The 25,504-nt window shown below is 40.0% G+C and overlaps 1 protein-coding gene across 3 annotated transcripts; it reads left to right on the top strand.

Moving 5' to 3' along the window:
• The first annotated feature begins 139 nt into the window (after window positions 1–139).
• On the top strand, window positions 140–25,158 carry kiaa0513 (KIAA0513 ortholog). Of its 3 annotated transcripts, none has more exons than XM_061036387.1 (13): window positions 140–694; window positions 9,669–10,194; window positions 11,687–11,786; window positions 12,224–12,297; window positions 12,742–12,812; window positions 15,376–15,580; window positions 15,680–15,720; window positions 15,861–15,933; window positions 19,280–19,357; window positions 19,689–19,718; window positions 23,221–23,301; window positions 23,693–23,787; window positions 24,386–25,158. In XM_061036387.1, the coding sequence occupies exons 2-13, from the start codon at window positions 9,791–9,793 to the stop codon at window positions 24,433–24,435; spliced, it is 1,302 nt and encodes a 433-aa protein (XP_060892370.1). In that variant the 5' UTR covers window positions 140–694; window positions 9,669–9,790; the 3' UTR covers window positions 24,436–25,158. The 3 variants fall into 3 exon arrangements, with proteins under 3 accessions (XP_060892370.1, XP_060892371.1, XP_060892372.1); XM_061036388.1 differs by having other exon boundaries at window positions 140–1,210; XM_061036389.1 differs by lacking the exon at window positions 19,689–19,718.
• The last annotated feature ends 346 nt before the right edge of the window (window positions 25,159–25,504 follow it).

The raw sequence follows: 25,504 nt of genomic DNA, 5'->3' as shown, positions 1-25,504 counted from the left end.
TGCTTGAAAATTTTGGGAGGCAGCTTATCAGAAGTGTGTTGGTGAGTTAGTGAGACATTTTCCATACATTTTGAAATTAAACCAAATTCCCAATTACAGATACGTGTACCTATTGTTTTCAAAACTACTCAAAGCGTGTGATATCTGTCTTTATAGAATTCCCCGTGAACAGGTAGGCTATAATTCATCATCATGTGGTAGGGAATAGGCCCCCCGTTTCTGAGAACAGTTTGTATCTGGGCTTGATATATTATTGCAAAGCACACTTCCTTTTACAGAAGTTTAAAAAAAAACGTGAACAACAGAGAACATTTTAACATTTTACTAGAAATCTCCTGAGGCATGGATTGAATCATTTGAGTAAAGATACAAAAATGAATGATTTTGATTCAAGAAAACCTTTTACCTATCGTCAAAATTTCAATTTCCCCGAAATTATTGTGTTTTTAAGGTAAATGGAAACACCATGCTTTTATCTTGAAGGGCATAACCATTAATATTAGTTCTAGCTTGTCGCAGCAACGCGGCTGCACAGGTCGCTCTGATTGGCTGTGCTGACTTTAACGTCATTGGGTTCCCCCTCGTCGTGTTCGCTTTTGTTTGCGCATGCGCTCTTCTGTCTCCAAGACCACAGTCTTCAGCAAAAAGCGACGCACTATACACCCCTTTCTGCTGTCAGCGCGGGACCTTTCATGTACGTACAGCTGTCTATGTCGTTGTCTTATGAAATATACATTTACACATCCGAAAGGTATTGTTTTCCGACTTTTAAACCGCATTTCTCATTGGATTTCTGCCTTCTTGAATGTTCCTGGGGTCGAAGCGGAGGGTTATTACCCTCTGGTCGTGATGTTTTCTGCCTTTATGGATGAATTAACGGTGTTTTGATGTGTCTATGGCTTTACTTGTAGATACACCTTCTCGACTGCCGTGGGGTATCCCTGTTTTCCTGTAAAGCTAGGGATTAACATTGCAGGAAACGTCAGCCTTTGCTGTGTTTATTCAGTGCTGCTTCCTATCTCAGCTGTCAAGTGAGCCCAGCTTCAACTCATTGGTCAGCATTTGTGCTACATTATAAGCTAAGGTGTGCACTGTGAGAGCCAAAGCACCTGTTTCTTGCTTGTGTTTTAACTGTCTGTATCTCAATTCAACCTCAACTAATTCCGGTTTCCTCCAAGAAGACAGCGTAAACCTAACTTCACTCTCCAAGGTTGTAATAGCTTAGTTGCCTTTAAAACAATTTGGAAAACAAAGCGTATGTATCATTCATCAAGTGCATTTTATTTGTAGAAAATGGGAACTTTCAGAGTTAAAGATGTTCCGTCTTACTAAATCGGCCCTGCACCGTGGTCTTTTTGAAGTGCGTTTTATTCAATATAATTAATTCATGACAGACGATCTGCTTTATAGTAACTCTACTTTTGCCACATTGGAGAACAGCTCATTTTGTACTTTATCATGGTTTCACAAGTAGGCTTACTGATAATAGGCTATATGCACTTTAAATTATTTTATAAACTCACGGTCTAGCCATATATTCAAGCACATGGAAGATAATCTAAAGTAGTAGCCTAAATAATGAGACGAAATGGTAATGAGCATGGAGTTCTGCACACAAACAGGAGACATATCTGTGTCAAATTTAAACAAACCCAAAAAGAACAAGAAGTTTTAAAGTTATTTTACGCAATCATGATTCCTCCAAATCCCCATACCACTTTGCCTGTTTTCACACGCCTGACATAATATTGCTGTAGCTTCAGCTCCTTGCCAAATAAGACTGTTTGCTGTTATCTGAAAGTGCACATGTGGGGGAACTTCCTCCCAGGTTTTGTACTATCCAACATGCCTCATTTAACCTGGCTCCATTATGTCAGTTCAGTTGGCCTGATGTGCATTTTCAAGGCAAAAAAAAAAAAAAATAGCAGGGACTTATTTTTTTAAACTCTTTCTGCAAAAGATGCAGAAAAGGCTTGAAATATACCCTGGCTTCCATACTCATTGAGCATGAATGAGACAGGCAGGAATTTGTCCACACTCATGTCTACTTACGTATAATGTTGTGAGGGGGAATGCAAACATTAGAGATTTCACATGATAAGCGTGGCAGTGGTGATACTACAGAGAGTGTTGTCATGTGTGCTTAAAAACCAAGCCATGATAGTGTCAGAATGGCACTCTTGAAATCATAGCTTCATGTGATTTTAATGACTTGTCTTATTTGTATAGCACTTTCCTTCAGATTAAAATGTCAAAGTGAGTAATCGTAGTAATCGGTGACACAAAAGAAAAGAACTGAGATACAGTGATGGTAAACAACAAGTAAGAATAGATAAGTAGTCGTACACCTCTGCTAGTATAGGCAAGAACTGACAGGCCCAACCAATGATGACTATCTAACATTGATACCGATACCTGTTTAAAGGTAAAAAACTACTCTAAATGGATTGACTTGGAAGACTTGTCCATGCAAATGTACTCATAAGGCTGCCTTGGCATTATATATTGTCAACCAAATGAAGTGCTGAACCATGGAGTCAGCTGAGCTGTGTTGTATGCATGTGCTGCAGACAGTGCTGAGAGTATTGAAAACCATAGCATCAAAGCGCTCTGCTCGACAAACTGTCATTTCTAATTCACTTCAAGCATTGTTTTCTGAATTATATGTTCTGTACAGTCATTTTAAGAACTGTTTATCTTTCTAAACACATTTAATGAGACACATTTCTGTGTAAATGAATAATATGCTTAAATGACTGATGATGTCTATCTGTATAGGGCCGAAGTGGTGCTGCTGTTTTCCGTCTCTGCGAGTACAAATAGTCCCTGAAAACAGAGTTGGTGTTGTTGTTTGGTGAGGTTTGCCTGTGGTGAGGAGATTATATCTGTGAGTACAGTCCCCTAGCTGTTACTGGCCAACATCAGCCGAGGTTCAGCACCTAACTTATCAGCAGCCACTTCTCCTTGTCACACATATTCAATGAAGCATGTGATGGGAGGTGCTCTGGCACTGTGACACTAGTATACCTGAACGGTGCTTTTAATTACATATTTGACAATATTATGTTCAATAAAAAAATGAACGTGCTGTGAAGTGAGAAACTATACATATTTGACTCAGTGATGGGATTTTCTGCATTCAAGCTGCATTGTAATAATATGACTTTATTGCTCCTGTCAGTCATACAAGGCTGCGAGAGAGTAGTTCCCACTTACTGGTGACAGAAGCTGATAACAGCTAACAGCAGCCTTTTTATGCCTTTAACAGGTGACTCACACAGACACTTCCAACTGATATTGTTTACCCTTATTTGGCTCCAAAGTGCCAAAGCTACTCGGAAAGAGGCTTCGGTCAACTTGACATTCCTGCATCCTAAACGCTTGTCTCCCTTCCTAAAGAGTGTTTGAGTCTGGTCCAGATAAAGTGAAGGTCTGCAAGAACTCAGTGGCAGTTTGAAGTCTGACGGGTCAAGGGATATACTTTTGGTTAGGAGAGATGTCGGGGAGTAACTCTGGCTTAAAGGATACAGTTTGGGTGACTGACTCTGAGGTTAGGACATTAAAGGTGCTCTTACCATAACTGCATTGCATTATGCTCTTGGCAGTGGGAGTATGCAGGAGCTCTGGTGTGAACCAGCAATCAGGAAAGAAAACTAAATGTCCTTACTCAATGCTAAAGTGAGCTCCTTGCCTTAGAATTGGAACTTGTATGTCCATCTTAACTGCTGTTAGCAGGGGAGTTGTAGTCATGTTTAATGTTTCATGCAAGCCTGTCATCTTAGTGAGTAAGCTAGCTAGCTAAGTAGACTATGGATTCATATTTTGGACATAAAGTGTACAAGAGAAGTCAACCTCGTCTGCCATCTACAGAGAGTATAATTGGAGTTTAAAAGGTCTTGAAAAGTCATACATTTCGGGGCGCCGTTTAGCTGAGCAGACTAGCAGTTAGGTCGCATCCCATGGAGGCTAGTCCTACAAGCGGGCAGTCCATGGTTGGAGTCTATTGTCCTGTCAAATTATGGGATAAAAAGCCAAAAATGTAATCTTTAAAAAATGCATAACATTTTTCTTTTGAGAGACTTGGGGTACCCTTTCCTAGTTTGGTCTTTCTGTCAGTATTAATATTTAAAGAGTCAGAGTGAGGTTTATTTCCAAGCAGGTAGAAGACGGTTTGTATTGTGCGTAACCGATAACAAAGAAATAGAATACAATTAAAATGAAGTATAACAGTGAGTCTTATAGTTGCTAACCATTACATTAACATAAACCTGATGCATCTACACCTGACTCCTATATATTACATGAATTCCTGCACAAACTGTAAATCTTTTTCAGTCAAGAAAAGGCAGACTCTGGTAAACTCTGGAGATTGCTAGTAAGAATTTCAGCAGAGCAAGAAAAGAATCACGTGAAGTCATAAGATCAGACACTGTAAACAGACCTCAGGCACGACAAACGTAAAGACAGTGGAGAAGTCATAGTATGTAAGCATATACTGAGGCATTATCACAAATACAAACATTTCTGTTTGACCTGTCGGCTGATGCTGCTTGATGAGCTTTGCTGTGGTGACTGTCACAGTCTCACTTTGAGCCGTCATTGGACTCTTTATAGCATGACAAGCAAATAAGTTAACAATGTATCAGTAAAAAGCATGTTTAAGAGACCGAATAGCCTAGTGGTAATGTTGCGCGCCCCATGTACAGAGGCTATAATCTTCACCGCAGCTGCTGTATGTTCGAATCCGACCTCGGCCCTTAGCTGCATGTCGTCCCCCCCACTCTCTCCTCTCAACATTTCCTGTCTCTCTTCAGCTGTTCTAAAGGCAAAAATGGCCCAAAAAAACCTAAAAAAAAATAGAAAGAAAAAAGGAGCCAGGGGGAGGTATGGGAAACAACCTTGTTAGTCCAAAGTATCAAGAACGAGTAACACAAAGAATGGACTCACTGCTTTTGTTTTTGTCACTGAAGCATCCCAGTAGACACAACAATGGAAACAACTTTCAGTCTCAAATTACTGAAGGAAGCCAAAAGGATTGTGGGTCAGTGAAGTCCCTAGTGTGGTGTTGGTTTCTGCAGGCAGCTTCAGTTAGGCAAAGCTTTGTTTAGGAATGCTACAGAGGACACTTTGGATAATGGACTAGTGGGCCATTATTGGGACTTTGAAAGGACCTTGTTCACATGCTGAATTGATTTTCTATGAAACAGTATTTGACATATAAGAAAAGGTGATTAATGGCTTTGCATTTGCTGCATATTGCTCATAAAGCCGGGGTGACAGAGATGGATGAACTGCATCACCTTGAGTGTTAAGGGTAAATGCACCTCATATCTTGCTCTACTATGTTTTTTTTTTTTTTACATATGAGTGGGCTGAATGATACTTCCTGGGGGTGGGAGAGGCTCAGGGGCGCGTTGCATAACAGCACCAACTTTCATGTGAGAATCATGCAGCAAAACACAGAGGAAGAGAGCAGAGACCAGGACAGGTCTTGTGATGTTTGGTGCATAGCTGGCAGCAACAAGCAGGGATCCTCTACACGAAATCACACAAAGTACTGTAGTTTTATGTAAGCCCCTCCCCCTGCGCACATCACATGCAGGGATGGTGTTGATGCGGGGGCAGGTTGTGACTGTATGTGTTTGAGGGTTTGTGGGGGCTCCCCCTTCCTGCTCATGGAAGCAGAAATACTGCAGCCTCTGCAGTCAGAGTGAAGGATTTACAGAGTCCTCTTGCATCTTTGTGTGCGTGTGTGTGTGTGTTTTTTGTGCCTTCAACTTTAGTGGCCGTAGCAGGACAGGAAGACAGGACACATTACTCAGGCCAAATGGCGTCACTGGCCTGCAGGTGATTGTACCTCTGCCATCCATCCCCTGCAGAGAATCATGACTGACTGAGGCTCTCTGCTGCTATCTTTGATCAGCTCAGGCCTATAAGAATAAAAGCTGTGAGGGTAGAACAACATCATCCCAGCGACATTTCACACTTCCAACATCACCAGTAAGACTGAGCCACATGCTCCGTCACCATATTGGAACCTCACTGCCTCTTCAACAACAACAAAAAACTCATGGTGGGCTTATTAAGAGCAAGAGTTCTTGTACAAAAGAGAGGAATGGCACATGCACAACGTCCCAACGAAGAAAACTGTGTCTGTGTCCTGTTTGTTGACCCTGCACTCAGGATGTTGAATATCACGGCAGCGTTAATCACACAGACTTTTAAATGATAATGACACAGATATGCTGATGCCTTGTAGATGTCAGATGACCATCAGACTTTCTCACATAAGTCATTGTGGTGAGTGTGACAGCTGTAGCAGAAGGATTCTGATGATGTGATAAAACAGCTTCCGGTGTTGAAGCAGTATCAGCAAACAGCATAGAACTCCTGAATGGAGCCTATTGGAACCTATTTTGTATTTCTTTATAGACCAATACTGAAAATGAACAACACTAGATCATGTGTGATAAAGCATGATTAGTTCTTAAGATGGAATGAAAACAGACATTTTCCTTGTGTCTGTTCTTTATATACCGTATACAGTGCTAAAGATGTATATACTATGGAGTCAGAGTGTTCTCTCTTAAAAATGCGAGTGATGACCCCATTTCTTCAGCGCTGTTTCTTCATCATTTCCTGTAAAAAGTTTAAATTTCAGCCAACTTAAAGGCCAATATCAATATGTCAGTGGGAAGACAATATTCACTGATTTAAAGATGTCTGTTGGTTCTGTACTAGATACAGTACATGCAGCTTCGGTTGATTTTGTTGTTTGTTTTTTTGGTCTTTTTTTCAAGATCCATTGTGTGAGGTCTGATTTTCAGCCTTCTTTTAGCTTTGCAGCTTCAGTCCTCTGAACTCTAGCTGACCCATCACTGGTGTCCTATTAGGCTGATCCAGTTAGCTTTTATCCTGTTTTCTGCAACAAATGTACCAATGACACTTACTCCCTCCATCAGCTAATGTATTGGCAAATAAAGAGATTTAAGAATGACAGAAAAGCATTGATATACACATTTCTTTTGCATGTGTGTATTATTTCGGACCAGTGTTTGAGTAGCATGTCTCTCAACAGAGAGTGCAGATAAAATTACCCCTTTGGGATAGTGTTGTTGTCACGACCACACTAACCGAGACCAAGACAAACCTGAGTCCGAAGTGCTCCGAGACCGAGACAAGACCGAGACATTTAGGGATTGAGACTGACCAAGACCATAAATATCACTGAATAATCATCATCTTGTGTGCAGGGGGCGTGTAACTCATTTAGACGGTGAACATTGGAAAGGTTGTGGACATAACTGGGGGATAAAATGAATGAATTTAAGTTATTTGTTGTTTGAAGAAACAGGCGTTGTCCTGCTAATCACAGTGATTACGTGGAAAAACAGCAGATCAGTGGTGGTTTTGACCGGTCTTGATTTAAAATCTGGAGTCTGCTCAGTCTGAGGCCGAGACAAGACAGATTAAAAATCCTTTCGATTCCGTGACGAGACCTTCAAAATGTGGTCCCTAGACCGGTCTTGAGACCAAGACCAATTTTGAATACTCCAACACTACATAAAGTATATGAATAAAACTGGTTAGGGGTAACACTTGGAAAAGGCAATGAGGTGATTTCCCCTTCATCATGTTTTCTCCTCCTTTTTATGATGTCATTAATACCCACTACATAGTCTACGCTTGCTGCTGTGCTGCTGATGTGCATGTGTGTTTATCTTGCACTCATGATGTGTCTATGTGCGTCACTGTTGGTTTTATTCACTAAACACAGATTTATATAACAAACTACCTCATCTTCAGAGTGCCAACCAAAACATACTGTTGACCCAAGGGCTCCGGACCAGACCTGTGTGTGTGTGTGTGTGTGTGTGTGTGTGTGTGTGTGTGTGTGTGTGTGTCCGTGTGTGTGTGTGTGTGTGTGTGTGTCCGTGTGTCTGTGTGTCCGTGTGTGTGTAACAAAGTTATAACTGTTCATATGTAGTCAGAAGGCCAAATGGTGCCCTGTGCTAGAGGAGCTGCAGCAGATTAGCCCGCAGACAGAGAGCAGGATGGGCAGCTGTTGCTGTTTTCCGTCTCAGAGCATACAAGGTCAGGGTAAAGACTCGTGTAACTGTGCTTTCCTTGGTTGGCTCATTTCTTTAAAGTTAGACCAGGTCAGTGTGCTGTTTTTTTAGTATTACAACAATATTAAAGGTTCAGATGTGCAGCAGACATGAAGATTAAGATCTGTGTTTCCTGTCTTTGTGGTTTCCATCTATACTTTCCCGTCTGCATGCTTGCTGGGTAATGAATTAAAATGACCTTGTTAGAATCCATTTATGCTGAATAGTCAGTTGAGATTTCATTGCTACAAGCAAAGGTGAAAGCCAAACGATTCTGGTTCAGAAACTCTGTGATCTGTGTTTTTCTTGCTTGTTTTCCTCACTCCCTTTTCCTCTGTGAACTGGAAAGTGATATGCAGAGGTTCGTTACTGTAATAAAAGGATGGAAGAGCTTAAAGTTCTTGTTCCTGCTGCCTCCAATCCAGAGGCAAAATAGTATTCTATCATGACATTTTTTTTAAATTGTAGACAACATAAACCGGCCCCACAGAGCTCACATTATTTATAACAACCATCGGAATAAATCCCATTTGTATTTCCACACATTTAAACAAAAAGTAAATCTTTATGTTGATTCAAATAAAGTACAGTCATTTAGGGTGACTTAGGTTTAGATACCAGGCATTTATTTTAAGCAGGCTTGTATAAGAGGAAGGCCTTTGTATTTAACTCGTCCTATTGGTCATCTGTTTGTACAAGGCCCCAAAAAATTGTAGCTGCCCCACCTGGCATCTGGCGGCTGTGGCTCAGTTGGTAGAGTCGGTCGTCTCTCGGGTTCGATCCCCAGCTCCTGCAGCCACATGTCCAATGTGTCCTTGGGCAAGACACTTAACCCCAAATTGCTCCCGCTGCTTTGTTGGTGGCGTATGAATGTGTATGAATTGGATTAGTTACTTCTGATGGTCACTTTACATAGCAGCCTCTACCATCAGTGTGTGAATGGGAAGGTGTTAAAGCGCTTTTATAAAGACTTTTATTTGACAACTGGATATTATTTTAGAAAATACATGAAGCCTTGGTGCATTATCACATAAACTTGAGCATGATTATCATAAATCAAACAATATAATTCAAAATAAAATAAAAACATAAAAAGACAGGTGCAAAGGAGAGCAATGTGTCCATCGAAAGCTTAAAGGTAAATTCTTGCACACTGTCTAACAAATACCTGATGAATGTCTGGTACTGGAACATTGCCAATATATGATTATTTGCAAAGTAGTCTAGATAGTGTGCAGGAGTTTACCTTTAAGAACATATCAGCCAGCCTTTGTGTTGTTGATTTCAGTTTGGTCTTAATAAAATGAAAATAAATGATCACGCTGTAACCATTTAGATGTAGGGTGAGAAGTCTCCAATTGTTCCAAAGTCAACTTTTTGACTGTTATGAGTAGATCATCCTGGTACTCATAATGTAGTAAATATTGACACAATAGTCAGTGTAAATGAACATTCTGTAGGTAACAGTAGTGAGTGACTTATTGCACTATATGGTTGCCAAGTCTGAGGACAATGTCAGTGAGGACCGTGATGCTAATTTTATTTTTAATCTGTTCACAGATGCACTGGGCTTGTGAGTTCACTTGATGTCAGCATCCTCGGGGGATGGGAGGGTCTGCAAAGTCAAACAGTGTCTATGACCTCAGCTGAAACCTCCAGCTATCCCACTCATCATTTCTAACATGGAGGGTGTGGCAGTGGACAACCTCATAGACTTCGACCTGCCCTCAGGGGCCTCAACGCTGAGTGTAGACGGAGGTCAACAACAAGGCCACACAGACATTTTCTCCCCAGAGCCCAGGTCATCCACAGGACTTCATCAGCAGCCTTTACTGCCAGAGCCCATGGCACCCACCAAGCATGGCTCTCACCCCCACCACCACCACCACCACCAAGAGGAGGGAGACAATGACAGCGATGCAACAGAGTCCGCAGACAGTGAGAATGACATGGACCCGCCCTCTGACGCGTGGGAGCTGAGGAGGTCGTCATCTTCGTCGGCGCACAGCGGAGAAGACGCTGACGCCGACACAGTGGAGAGGAGGAAGTTCATGAAGGCTTATGTGGAGAAGGTGTTTCATGGAAAGTAAGTCAATTCACAATTTTTTCTTTTTATACTGTTTGATGTACCGATTCATGGTCAAACCACCAATAAGAGGTAAATAACTTCAGAATACTTCTGTCATCAGTCTGAAAAGAATAAATATACATTTAAAGCCAATAGGTTTATAAACAAATCAGATCGCTGTCACTTCAATCTTAAGCTGCCGTTTGCAGTCGAAAAACTGTTCCACTTCCCCACTCTCACTCTCACCCCAGGTGTCCTTAATCAACTTAAATTACACAGCAATCCTCCAATAAGTGGTGACATTTGGGGTGCCGGTAGCCTAGTGGTAAGTGCCCAAGTTCGAATCCGATCCATGGCTCCTTTCCTGCAGGTCGTTCCCCACTCTCGCTCTCTCTCCCCGGGTTATGACTCTATCCACCGTCCTTTCTCTAGAATAAAAGTCATTAAAGCCAAAAAATTTATCTTAAAAAAAAATAAAAAATAAAAAAGTGTCAAGCTTTGTCTCCAAACATGACACATGTTGAGCCTGATGAAATATAGAAAAAAACATTCTTAACTGCATCCTGCTATTAATGGCAACACTCTTTTGATATTAGTTCTGCTAAATTTGAGGTCGCTGTATTCATTTATTTATTGTTGCAAATGTCTCTCTCCGAGCTGTTCCTCCTGAAGCCTCCTAAATTTGCTCCCAAACTTCAGTCTGAACTTTCATGTTTAAGTTCCTGTGAATCCTCCTTAAATGTCAAGAGAAAAAGCAGGAAGAAAAATAGTGGATTAAACAAAAATACCATTTAGAGGCTACAGATTATAAAGGTTTGACGTGTTATGTGTGATGAGGGTGTAGTACTGTATGTACAGAAGAAGAGCTTATTCTCTCCCTCAATATATGAAAGCTAATTATTGAACAATTAATTGAACAATTAGAGCACGGTGACACTTGCAGTTCATTCTGGTACACACAGACTATGTGGAGACAATTCAACCTTCTGTAAGTTTAACACACATAATGCTTTGATTTACTACATTTCTCATTGAGGACTCCACAAAAAAAAAACATTTTTTGAAGACCTAGGTCTAAAATACAACATAAAAAAAAAAGCAAATTTGCTTCATGTTTGCATAGTCAAAATGAATTTACATGTTACCTGTATGTATGACCTGTTGGGATGCAATCACATTTTCATAAGCATATGAAGAATATATTTTTAGAATTTAGAAATATGCAAATTTTTCTGTACAAATGTCTTTCACATATTTGTAGATCTATCTTGTTTTGGATCAGTGATGCATGTTTTACTGACTATGCCACTGACTGAATGTCCACATAAAAGAGGGGTTATTCGTAATGTTTCCTGTTTCTCATTCTTTGTCTGTCACAGACCTTTTCCAGTTATCATAAAAACCTGTCTCATAAATCCTGCAGTAAACACAGCCAGCTGTGAGAAGCCTGTCTTTTCACAGGGTCTGCAAATGAGTGCCATAACGACTTTTTTTGTTCTTGTTTCCAAAGGGAGGACTTTGACCAGGAAGAGCAGGCTCGCTTTGGAGAGCTGTGCAGCGGAGAGAACGGCAAAGGTCGGGAGTGGTTTGCCAAATACGTCAGTGCACAGGTGAATATGGGGATGAAGAGGAAATGATGCGGTGTATGACCTTTTTGGAAAAACAACTATTCTATTTTAGTGCACTGGCATAAGAATCATACGAGTCATAGAAACGCCATTGAAAGAACTAATCACCTGTATAGCCCAGCGGTTAAAGCATGTGCCCAATACACAGAGGATGCAGTCCTCATTGCAGCAGCCACTACTTCAACCCTTTGCTGCATGTCTTCCCCCTCTCTCTCCTCCACACATTTCCTGTATCTCTACAGCTGCTCTGTCAAAAGAAGGCAAAGGGTCAGAAGAACAAAATGTCGCATATTCAAGTCAATTCCTTTTAGATAAGTCGTGGAGTCCGTAATAATTGTTGGATTTTTATTCCTTCACCTCAGCTGATTTGATGTGATAATCTTAAACCTAAACCACCCTCTGTCATTCTTTGTTCACAGCGCTGCCACTCCAAATGTGTGAGTGAAGCCACCTTCTACAGACTGGTGCAGTCGTTTGCAGTCATGCTGTTTGAGTGAGTCTAAGATATCATAATCGTCTGAACCTGTGTAACTGTGAAGGGGATGCCGCACTTCAGTTTTCCCATGAAAATTGACAGAAATATTTTTATTCTACAGCCCGTTTGGCTTTTATTGGATAAAGGTTTAAATGCAAACTTTCAATAAAGTTTTTAGAAAATATTACTCAAATAAGAGCAAACGTGACAATTGAGACTTTTTTCAGCTGTGACACACACACACCCGCTGCTCTACATGTGGTTAGATAGGAAAAATGAAAAAATCAGTGTATGTTTAAGAAAATATCACCCTGTCATTTAGTGAGGGTTGGGTTTTTTTTAATGAAGCTGAAAAAAATACGTCAGTACCACCTAATAATCTTTGTAATAAAAAGTCATTTATATGAATACAGTAGCAACAAGTGAAGACAGGATCAACATTACAGTGATTGTGTGTTACAGATGTTACCAGATGGATGATTACAGCCCCGCCAAAAACCTCATGACTATGTGCTTCACATACTTCTACATCGGTAAGATTTGATGATTACGTTGGTACTTTCTGAGATGGACCAGCGAGGCAGCGTCTTGAAATGATTCAACCTTGTGGTCAACATTTTCGAGGATGCTGGTGTTGACAGATCTGATAAGTGATAGTTGAAATCTCACCACCAGTTCTTGCTGAAGAATAAAGAAACCGCATAGAGCCTTTTGTTTTCACTCTTTATAGAACATTATTGCAGCAGCTTCTTGCCCAACAGCATTCTCTGCTTTGTTTACATTGACTTCTACACGACATCACAAGATCATATAAGATCACAGTGTGTCTGTATGTTGAGCCCAAACCCCTCAGTGTGTTTTGTGCCATTTTTTATAAATGTTGTGTGTTTGCATGTCTGAGATTAGAGAGGTAATATCTGTGAAGTTTCTCCTTGTGCATGGGATTCAACCCCATTTCAAAATCAGTAAGGATTTGAAAAAGTGCCGTAGTATGAGCCCAGGATTAGAGGAGCTCCTCTTTTCAAACTATGACTTGCTATTCTTTCACAACACAGCGTGGTGTTAAGTACTTTCTTTGCACAACACAAGAAACCCTAAATTGCAATAGTGAAAAGTTGACACAGCAAAGTAAACAGAGCTCTGCGTGGTCCAATGAAAATCACTCCCCAGTGATGATTCAGAGTGTAACTGGCACAGGTCGTCTCTGTGGTTTGTCTTGCAGACACACCGCAACACAAAACATGCTGCAAGCAGGAAGCTTTGAGTGATTTGTGTAACACAGAGAACACAACATTAATTTAATCAACATCAGTCTGCAGTCAGATCCTGTATTACTCTCTATACACATAAACCTGCAGAAGGCAGCTTTAAGGAGCGAAGAGAAAGGCTTTAAAAGGTCTCCTGCACATTTTACCTGCAAAGAATCTTGACCTAAAAATAAAAGAGTACGTGTGTCTGTTCAAAGTTATCCTGCTCCATCCGTATTCCACTCCACTGGTTCTACTTCAGGATTTCAAGTGCTGTGACTCAGTAGTGATCTTTCAGAAGACACCACGAGGGTAGGGGGGAACTCTTCACCTTAGAAAACATTAGACAATTAAAACGTTATACAAGCAACTTAGAAATTAATAATAATGATAATACCGTAAAACACCAAATAAAAGCCCATCCCAATTTAAGGCCCAGTCCCTTTATACTAGCCAGGTGTTTCCATATGTTACGACAGATAAAGCCAGGTTCCAATTAGAGGCCCTTATGCATATAGTGTTGACATAAATTAGATTGTGGATCAAAAAATAAGGAAAAAGCACTTTGACACAAAAAATGAATCTGAACTACAATATGTATCCAAGAATGACTCAAGAATTCTCTTACAGTATGCAGGCAGTGAAGCAGGTTTACATGCTGTCTCACAAATCTAGATCAAATTAGTGATCAAAATATAATTTTTTTCATTGAATTCTTGTAAATTATTCATTGAGTATCTCTTCATTTGTAGTCTGTATCAGATGAGGAAGACTTTGTAGTTTGAGTCTTAAAGTCTATGAACACTGGCAGATCCATCCAAACCTGATGGTCTCTGAAAAGATTTAAAGACTGAGAAAGACGAAGTCCGCACACCAGAAGCAGCTCCAATAAACATTTAATGTTAATTATCACCACATGTAACGCTTTCTTTCTCTGTATTTGGATTTGGTTTTTGTGAAACAACCAATACTGAACTATTTGGACGTGCGTGCTGTTTGATATTTTTGTATGAACTCTTTTTTTGTTTTTTTATTTCCCACTTACTGAGTTGCAGCAGTTTAACTTCATTCATCCATTCACAAAGAGAAAGAAGAAAATATCTCAAATGTTTTTAAATAGAATTTAGCTTGTTAACAAAAATGCAAATTTTTATGAGCAGCAGAAGCATTTTAGTAGTTTTATCTGCAGTATAATGATAATCATGGCTACATTGGTATTTTTACAAAAAAAAAAACTTCTTAAAAAGATACTTCATGCCCCAAAAATCTGTAGTATATAGACTAAAGGATGTTCTCAAAAGTACTATAAAGTATAAAAAAATGTGACAGACCTTTAAAATTAAAAAATGTAAAAAGCAGGGGCGTTGGTGGCGCAGTGGTTAGTGCTCGCGCCCCATGTATGGAGGCTATAGTCTTCCAAGTGGGCGGCCCAGGTTCGAATCCAGCCCGTGGCTCCTTTCCTGCATGTCATTCCCCACTCTCTCTCTCTCTCTCCCTGATTTCCGACTCTATCCACTGTCCTATCTCTACATTAAAGGCACAAAAAGCCCCCCCAAAAAAAGAAAAAATGTAAAAAGCATGTTTCGGCTGTGCTTCATGAAACGTGATTATGTGATTTGAGATACGAACGTTCAACATGTTGACATAAAAGACCAAAGACTTCTGTTCAAAAATAAGAAATACTGAAGCTGTTATGGTTTTTATTTAAAATCTTTTTAAACAGGACAAATAAATAATAATAATTATTGGTACATTGTAACATGGTTAAAACATACAGTACAGGATAACCTTAAGTTGTATATCTACCGTTGATCGATTGTTTTGAACTCTCTGCTGTCCTCTGCTTTAGGGAAATCTCAGCCTTCCCCCTCTGAGCTGCTGGATCGGGGTCCTCCAGTTAGTCTGGATTCATACCTCAACAAGGCCAACTCCTGGCTGTCTGTGAAGAAAGGTGCAGCCGAGCGCCTCCTTAAAAACACGTCAAAGTCAGATGTCAAAGGTTTCTTTGGAGGCCTGGAAAACAAGCTGAGGAGCTCGGTGGCTACAAAGACTGAGTGAGAAGACGCTTCTCCTCTTCTGAAGTCTTTTTTTTTTCATAACATAGTCGTGTCCAGGCTTCAATCATTTTCTCTCTCCTGCTTTTTCATTTGTAGGGAAAGTGAAGGAACAGTTGAGACGAAGCCCAGATCACCAGGTATAGTGAATTTCAAATCACTGTGCTGAGATTATTACAATAATAGACAGTCCAAGGAGTGTTTTTTTCCCTCCTCCACTAATCTATTAGCTTTTACAAAATGTGATTGAGATGTTAACTGAGCTCCTCTTCCATCCCAGTGTCAGATGCTCCAGAGGAAAAGAAAAGTGAAAAGGTGTACCTTTACACTCACCTGAAGCAGCAGCCCATATGGTAAGTTAAAGGTCAAATATTATGCAGAATACACTCTACCATGTTCTAACACTAATATGTGTCCCTAGTCTGTCTACAAACCCCCCAAAGATGAGAAAAGTCCATCCTCTCCATCTTGTGCCTGCTTCACTTTCCAGAAAATGTGTCCTCAAACAGGCCGTTTAGAGTTTTTCCCTTAGTGACATCACAAAGGGCAGTAACCCCTCCCTCAGGTGGGAGACACTCCCACAGCTAGGTGTTTGTTCTGCCCTCTGAGTCTGCCTTGTCACTGTAAAGAAATGGGCATGGTGCTCACTTGCATTTAAAGCTACGGAAACAGAAACAGCCTGTTCTGAGCATGGCTGATAAAAAGGGGTTTATAGGCATGATCAAATACAGGATCAGAGTGGATATTTGGCAAGAAACTTCACAGAGTTTAGGTACCGCTGAGACTTATTTAAACTTGTTGAAAAGGAGTTTAATATGTGACCTTTTAAGGGAAAAAAAATAACCAATACAGCATCTGCCTTCCTTAAACAGTAGCCAAACGTGTATTTGTTATTTTGCAGTTTTAAGGTTCATAGAGACTGTCTGAAGAACGTACAGAAATCAATCATTCAGTAACTAAGAGTAAAAGACATATTGTATTCTACTGAAAATCTGCATCCTGAATTTTAGATACCGACTCCAGGCTTTAAAGATTGAGATGGCAGCGTTTACACTAAACTCTAATGGTGAAGCCCAAAACAAAACCCCTCAGATCAGCCCTGATTGAATTATCAATTATGAATTATAATAATCATTTCAGCTAAGAAGGATTTGGCTAGTGACCCCTCTCATCACAGCTTAGGTTTTCTTGTTTTTTTGGGGTGTAGTTTTTAGTTTTTAGGGGGCATGGGATGAAGGTATCAATCATTTGAAAAATTTTGAGAATCAAGTAAAATATTGTGTACAGGAATGTGTATTTTGTCATTTTAAACCTGGGCCCTGTGTTTTTGTTTTTTTCCCATAATTTGGGGTCTAAATTATTCACCTTGACAGAATGTTAGTAGATTCTCAGCAACAGGCTGTTAAGGCCGCAACATTAGCCAACCACCCCATTTAAGTGGGTTGGTTGATTAATGTTTCAGTGGGTTTTCAGCATCCTCTTATCTCTGGAACGCTGAATTCCTGTCTGCACAACAAATTTACCTTTGGGTACTAATTAGTATAAGTATAAGTAGTATAAGTCCACCTGTAAATAATCTTTTAATTCCCTCCAAGAACACATCGGTTCTAAATTCTTTCACCTTGATTACTTTACCAGAACTTCATCAACTAATCTCTTCTATCAAAACCTCCACCTGCTGTCTAGACATTATTCCTACCAATCTCCTCAAGGACGTTACAGACACCGTTGGCCCCTGTATTCTCTTAATCATCAATAACTCTCTGGAAGTCATTCAAACATGCTGTTGTCCAGCCACTCTTGAAAAAAACAAATTTAGATCCTACAGTCTTAAATAACTATAGACCAATCTCCAAACTCCCCTTCATCTCAAAAATCCTAGAAAAAACAGTCTTCAATCAATTATTGTCCCATCTAGCGCTGAACTGCATTTTTGATAAATTCCAATCTGGCTTCCGAGCTCGTCACAGCACTGAAACAGCACTTCTCAGAATTACAATTGACTTGCTTTTAGCTGCGGACTCTGGTAAATGCTCTGTTCTCCTACTGTTAGATCTAACTGCAGCTTTCGACACAGTTGACCATTCAGTTCTCATCCAGAGACTAAACAAATGGGTTGGGGTCTCTGGTACTGCCTTAAATTGGTTTTCGTCCTACTTATCCAACAGATCTTTCAGTGTTTCCATTGGTAACTTTTCATCCTCCTCTGCCCCCATTCCCTGTGATGTTCCCCAAGGTTCCATACTTGGTCCAGTCCTCGTCTCCATTTACTTACTCCCGCTAGGCCAAATTTTTGAAAAATATAACATATCTTACCACTGTTACGCTGATGATACACAGATTTACCTCCCCCTGGAACCAAACAACTACAACAAACTCACAAACCTCACAAATTGTCTTCAAGACGTAAAATCTTGGATGGCCACAAACTTCCTCCAGCTCAACAACAAAAAAACTGAAGTTATCTTGGTTGGTCCACAGCACTTGGCAGACTCAATTTCACCCCATCTCGGCCCATTGTCCCAGTCCGTTAAATCTCAGGTAAAAAATCTTGGCATAATATTTGATTCAGCACTAAAATTTGACAAACAAATAAATCAGGTTGCAAAATTAAGCTTCATGCAGCTCCGATCCATCTCAAAATTAAGAGCAATCCTATGTTATTCCGACCTGGAGAAAGTTATTCACGTATTCATATCCACTCGCATCGATTACTGTAATTCACTTTATTTTGGTATCACTCAGTCATCTCTATCCCGCCTTCAGCTCATACAAAATTCAGCAGCCAGAGTCCTAACACGGTCAAAAAGAAGAGATCATATCAGCCCAGTTCTTGCCTCCTTACACTGGCTGCCAGTCAAGCTGAGGATTGATTTTAAAATACTTCTGACTGTGTTTAAGGCATTAAGTGGACTTGCCCCCGCCTACCTCTCAGAACTCCTATCCCATATAAAACGGTGAGAGGTCTTAGGTCATCAGCACAAAACCTTCTGTCACTGCCTAGATCCAGGACAAGGTGCAATGGGGATCAGGCTTTTTCTATTGCAGGACCAAAACTATGGAACTCTTTGCCCCCAGACATCCGTCTCTCTCCCACTATTGGTGTTTTTAAAACTCGCCTTAAAACATATTTTTACTCAATTGCTTTTAATGTACAGTAACCCATCAAGCACAAAAAACCCATAGCTCTGTTATTCTTGTGTTACACTGTAATTAACTGTCACTTGTTATTTTTATTTTTTATTGTTGTTGTTCTTGTCTGTTACTTTTTAATGCTTTGTTTCTGCAATGTTCAGCACTTTGGATCAACTATGTTGTGTTTAAAGTGCTATATAAATAAAGTTGAGTTGAGTTAATAAAGAAACCTTGAAACCTTGAACCTTAACTTCTATGTAAAACTAGGGCCCAGGTTGGTTCTGATGCTACTTAGACCTTTTATCAGGATGTATTGCGATGTGCAGACTTGCTACATTTAGCATCATTCAAAGCACTTTAAAGTGAATAATGTCGCAGCTTAGTGACCGTGTGTGTTCATGATCTGGCGCGGAGAAACGTCAAGAAAAGGCAGATTTGACCAGATTTATGATTACATGACTTAATTCTTAGCGATCAATGGTTTTCATTTGCAGCTTCGCTTTAAGACTCTGTGATCTGGATCAGGAAGTAAACCTGTAATCTGTGTTCTCTTGTCTCTGTCAGGCATACATTACGATTTTGGAACGCAGCTTTTTTTGATGCTGTCCATTGTGAGAGGACGAAAAGATCACCAACTACTAGGTGAGTCTGGATTAGTGGAACTATTTATTTATAACAAAAAAAGTCTTCTAGAAAAAAATAAAGCATGATAGGTTTGTTTTGTTCTTGTCACTGTTTCTGTCTATTCAAATTTAAAATCCTGAAGTGAAGTGCTGCTGGCTTCAACCAAAAACAACACTGCTGATAATCTCCTCCTGCCCTTCACCTCTTCTTCTCTCCTCATTTTTCTCCTCTCCTCTCCTTTCCTCACTTCTCTACATCCCCCCCCCCCTGTCTACAAGCTGTTGTTGTTCTCCTCCTTGCTGCATGTTGACTTTGACCCTTTGTCTCCTTGTGCCTTGCTGCCGAGCAGGGGAACGCAGGATGAAGAGAAGTCTGAGAGGTCTGTCCTTCTGTTTGTCCGCTGCCCTAAAACAATGAATAGATTAATAAAGGCAGAGAGGAGAAGAAGGACAGTAGGCCTGGCAGTTGTATCACCAATCTTCTAGGAAAACATATTGTGTTGTATAATCTGTCAGGTAGGATCAGTGCGGCAGACGCTTGGAAACAAATATCTGAATTGACATGAGACCTAGTTAAAAGATTTTGTTGGATGGGTTGTGCTTGTTGAAACAACCCAACGAAGCCAAATTAACATTTGAGATCTTATGTGGCAAAATTGCAGCCACACTGTTAAACTCAGAGTTCTAGCATAGATGGGAATTTAATATTTACTGCGTTACATTGGGTTGAAGGGGAACCCTCAAGGTCCAGAAATGGCTCTGCGTCCAACTTTGAGTTTTCCTTCATGTGCTCTCTTAAAAAATAATAGGATGGCCTTAGTGTAGGACGTCAGGAAGTCTAGTTTGAGACACAGCGGTGTATTCATTAAAAGATATAATCTGCTTAATCCCAGCTGGCAGTAATTTCCACATCACAGGATTAATGGAGTGGTTTTATTGTAATTACAGTTGGATTACTGTGTTTGAATATTTATTTGTACATCATTTGTTGTTAAGCTTGTTTTCTGAGCTCTTCAGAGGCTGAAATCCTCGTTTTCTTTCTGTTGCCTTTCATCTTCCTTCATCTAACTTCAGTTGGCATGTTGTGTGTGGGTGTCCAATAGGTGATGTGATTCACCTTGGTATGCTTTCATGCTGCTGTTGAAAGGATTTTTACGTGCCCATCCTTGATGAGTAAAAGCATCACACCCACATTTAATATCCTGATGTGCAATGAAAGCCTTGTGTAATGTCTGTGATGGTATTTATATCTGGAGCAGGAGACGGAGGCAGCAGCTCCTCTGCAGTCTCTTCACAGCTCTCTGCATGTTCACACCATTCGTCTCGCTGCATGGGATTTTTTGCTCTCACCCCTTTCTGCACATTTCCTATATGCAATCTCTTTTTGACTATCTTTACCAGCTTCTGTGTTTCACTGCAGAGTGAGTGCAAAGATTTTAATGAACAATAACTAGAAATGTGCACTTGAAACAGTTAAACACAGTCATTTCTGAGGTACCACTCTGCATTTTTGTTTGTTTTGGGGTATTTTTCTCTTTAATGCTCGCCAATATGCTTCATAATACACTATATCATCTTCCTCTTATTTCTTTTGCTGAAAATATTACATTTATATACTGTAAAAAGGAATCCTGGGATCTGATAGGTGAAGCTGATACAGAGGGGCCTTAAACGTGTGTTGTTTCTAATGACCAGCAGGAGGCGACTCGACTAGATACAAACAAGCCAGATAGAAGTCACATGAAATGAGTTTTCTTCTTCCCATATTCTTTCTCTATTAAACATTTTCTAATGCGTTCATGTTCTCAACCACTACTTTAAGTCTTCTTCAATACAGCACAATGTTTATTTAGTAAGTGATGGTCTTGGTGTAGAGTTGAGTCTGCTGTAGGGCTGGCCACCTGTGAATGTTTAGTTGCCTTGGTAAACTAACTTAATGTGCTTTTTGAGTTAAGTTGATTTGAAGACAATCTGAGTAAGTTGTTTTTCATTGGCTAAAATTATCATCCTATGCACAAACAGTTACAGTGGATGTCAGATGCACCTAACCTACCAACCATACTGTAACTGTTACTTCTCTCCAGCGCCTCACTCTTGACTTGTGGTCATTTTTGGCTTAAAAAAATGTAGAAGAGCAAAATGCCACCCTCAAAACTTAGGATTGGCGGTCCATAAAACGGGCTACACCAACACAGCAATGACTACGTTGACTCTATAAACTTTGAATTTTGAATGTAGTTTCAAATACCAACAAAAATTAAAAAGATATGTGATTATAAAATGTATTTTACACTCTCTGCTGGTCCCATCAGGTCATGGTTTAGTGGTTCAAACTGGTAGTGGGCACCATACACAAAGAGAGAGAAAGTGATCTGGTTGTTATTATCTTACCTTATGATTTCTTTCATGTTTTTCTACTTTGTTGTCACAGCGCTTGTTATCCCCATTAAATGTTCAGCAGTGCAAAGTTGCAGAGCTATCCCTCACCATTTTACGGGACAACTAGTTGTCTAATATGGTTTTAGATATAGGCTAAGTATGTTCTATAAAAGCCTAAGATTTCAGAATCAACACTTTTATTTTTATCTGCATGTAAATACTCAGTTCAGGATGGTGCTCCATATCAGAACAACCTTTCCTCTGCTTGTTACCAATGATGATTCTTTATGAATTCATCATTACCTGTTGTTTTATTATTTTGCTGAGAGCTGGTTGATGTCTTTTTTTTGTTGCTTTTGATATTGTTTTAATGTGTTTTGATGCGTAATGTAGTCGCTCTTCTTGCATCTCATAACAATAATCCGAGGTACAGGGGTGGATGTCATGGGTTTCTTTAGGTGGATTACAGAGATGGTTACCAATCTCTGGAAAAAAGTTTCTGGAACAAAAGGAAGAAGCTGATTTGTGCCACATGTGAAAAACATATTTGAGTTCAGACTCCAAAGTCAGAATCTTAAGTTTGAAGTCTCACTCTCGTAAAGGTTTCTACCTTTTCTTGTGTTGATATTCTTTCTCAGGCGGAGAATATAGGTGTAGTTACTGTATCAGTGGACATTATTGATCACTATGGCCATCAGACCGCCACTCTAGCATACAATCACTACAACATTAACAGAGATGAAATAATGATTCAGTACTGTGTTGGATTTCCTTTTAGGTTTTAGCTCCTGGCACCTGACTGAGGTGTGTAAGTAAAGTTGCCTTGCCTTACTATAACCCTGCCCTGCTCACATAGTCCTGGTTAGAGTCGCAGTGATTAGTTCCTTGGTATTGGTGTAAACACTGACACTTCAGTGGCACCCCAGGGTGTCAGACAGAAAACTTCAAACATTTGCTTTTGTACAATGATCTAGGCTCGAATGCTACATTTTCCAACCTATACTTTGACAACGTAGGGTTGTCCAATCACAACAGTTTGCTTGTGCAACCTTTAAGTATGATGATTAACTTGCAGCATCTTTCAACTCAAACATCATCATGTTTTACTTTTGAACTTTGAGCGCAGTATTACACTTAATTATTCAGCAAAGAGTTCAGTAAGACAACATGCCAGCAAATGACTCCGATATTTAAATATCGTCAAAAGGCCACAATGCAGTGAAGTGGCCTTTAAGTCAAGTTTAAAAACACACTCAAAGACATTTTTCACATGTTCGCTATGTGGCCCTGATCCTCTTCAGTATGAAATGATAATGATCTTAATGTCATGCATTTGACAGATTGGTGTAAAACAAGTTCCCGTCTGTTGTACAGCTGGAAAAAGTCAGAAAGACACTGACATGCGATATTTTCTGACATCCACCCCTGACCTGTTTCAGTAGTTCTGAAGGTCGAGTGGAGACTTTGGGATAAAAGCTGACTCTGAGTGTCTCTGTGCTGCAGGGAGAGGTGGTGTCATATGACCCAGGAGGAGAGGGACGACAGCTCCAAAATCGATGAGAACATCGCCTTCGGCCAACTCGGGTGAGGAAGAAGCCGCAGTAATGTCTTTAAACTAAAACAAGAGGAGGGCATGGAGAGGCTCCTGGTGGTTAAATAAGATACTGCGGTCAATAAGTGCCGTTATATTGACAAAGGTTATGTTGAAGACAAATGATGCGTCCTTTGTAATTTAATACTTGGATTACAGATTCTTTTGTTGTTAAATTTAAGAGCCCTACTTTTTAAATAAGTGTTCAAAATGTCCTCTTCCTTGAACGATGTTAAAACTTGAAATAAAAAATGCTCTTGAGCATGAATCCTTTCACTGAGGACAAACTGCACACCTAAATGCTAATGATAATAATACATTTATTTTGTGTCAGCAATAGTTTACATTTGAACTGATGTGACTTTGGGGACGTGTGTATTTCAGGACATTCACTCACAACATGCTGGCGTTTGGGCTCAGTAAGAAACTCTGCAATGACTTCCTGAAGAAGCAGGCTGTCATCGGCAACCTCAATGAAGGTAAATCATGAGAGGAACAATTCAACCTGAAACAATAGGATCATTATTGATTTGGTATCTATAGATATAAAGAATCCTGATGGATGGATCAAGTTGTAATGTCTAACTATAAGTGAACTTACTAACTCCTTTTTTGAAAGCTACAGGTTGTCTGTTAGAGAGATCTCTTCATTGCCATTGCGTATGTACATTGACTTTTGCTTCCTCTTATTATCCAATCAGAATGTGTCCTGATTTGGAGTTTCGCATGTTGATAGACAGTGTAAATTGGGTCTAATGCCTGTTATGCTGTATAGAGTCTTCTAGTCTTCTGACTAATCAAAGCACTTTTACACAACAGGTCACACCTACCCACTCACACTCTGATGGTAGAGGTTTCTATGTAAAGTGACCATCAGAAGTTACTAATCCCATTCATACACTTTTCACATGACGCCGACGAAGCAGCGGGAGCAACTTGGGGTTAAGTGTCTTGCCTAAGGAAACACCATGTGACTGCAGGAGCTGGGTATTGAACCCAGAACCCTTCCGGTGGACAGACGTCCGACTCCACAGCTGCTCCATAACAAATATGTGTCTGTGTTTTATCTTTCTGCAGAACAGTACAAGCTGCTGACCGACCACATTGAGAAGATGGCGGCAGAATGAGTTTGAGGAGGACAGGCAGCATTTCAAAGACTGACAGTGTACACACACACACACACACACACACACACACACACACACACACACACACACACACACACACACACACAAACACACATAAACACACACACATAAACACACCAGCAGTTTGTTTTCACCTGAGCATCACATTAACCAACAGTCTGTCTCACTGTTGTTGCATTTGTGCGCTGTACTGCTAAGAATCAAAGTGGCAAACATTTACATACTGAACTGTATCATATTGTAGCAAACCCTGCCTGGTAGTGGTCCTCTGCATTCGTCCTGTTTTAGCAATAATACGTCGTCTTTAGCTGGTGCGTACTTTAATATCTGTAACACTGCTGACACTGAGCATCTTCACAGAGACAAGAAGAGCACAAAGGGAAACCATCAAGAATAAACCTAAACAGCCCCAGTGTGGAGTCAGACTCTCTGGATGTGTGTACATTACATATATCTATATATATATATATATCTGTGCTGTTTTAAACTGTGTGGTCCTTGGTAATTATATTTATTACAGGTAACACACCTAACAGCTTCTAATTTAAATAGTGTGCTGAGTATCTATTGTCCTCCCTTGTTATATTTTTTTTAAATAATTGTGTACGTACAGTTCAACCTTAAGTGGCAATGTTGACTCAAATATTAGTTGTTGTCGGATCAGAATAAATAAGACAGTTAATTGAATTACTTAATACTCTATCATGCTCATCTGTGTTTTCTGTATAATGTAGTATCCTGTGTGGCAGTTGACGTAGAAATATGTGAGTTTGTATCGTTTATCTTTATCTGTTGCATTTAAATTGACAAAAACATTATCTCTCCAAACATTTCTTTTAAGTTTGATATCTTCTTGACAATTCCGTTTATTTACTTTCATGCAGAGAGTTAGACAAAAAGGATAAACCCTGCTCATGCTAGTATGCCTAATATAAAACTACAGCAACAGTTAGCTTAGCTTAGCACAAGGCCTGTGAAAGGACAGAGAGATACAGCACACCTGGTTCATTCTAAAGGTAATAAACTCACTTATCAGCACCCCTAAAGC

The sequence above is a fragment of the Labrus mixtus genome, chromosome 4 (assembly GCF_963584025.1).
Source record: "Labrus mixtus chromosome 4, fLabMix1.1, whole genome shotgun sequence".
Taxonomy (NCBI): Eukaryota; Metazoa; Chordata; class Actinopteri; order Labriformes; family Labridae; genus Labrus; species Labrus mixtus.
This window is presented reverse-complemented; position numbering and strand designations above follow the sequence as displayed.

Excerpts from the sequence above, each read along its gene's own strand:
- kiaa0513 (XM_061036387.1), top strand. The coding sequence starts at position 9,791 with ATGGAGGGTGTGGCAGTGGACAACCTCATAGACTTCGACCTGCCCTCA. Across the intron at positions 12,813-15,375 it reads CTTCACATACTTCTACATCG|GGAAATCTCAGCCTTCCCCC; the intron begins GTAAGATTTGAT and ends CCTCTGCTTTAG. Across the intron at positions 23,302-23,692 it reads ATCGCCTTCGGCCAACTCGG|GACATTCACTCACAACATGC; the intron begins GTGAGGAAGAAG and ends TGTGTATTTCAG.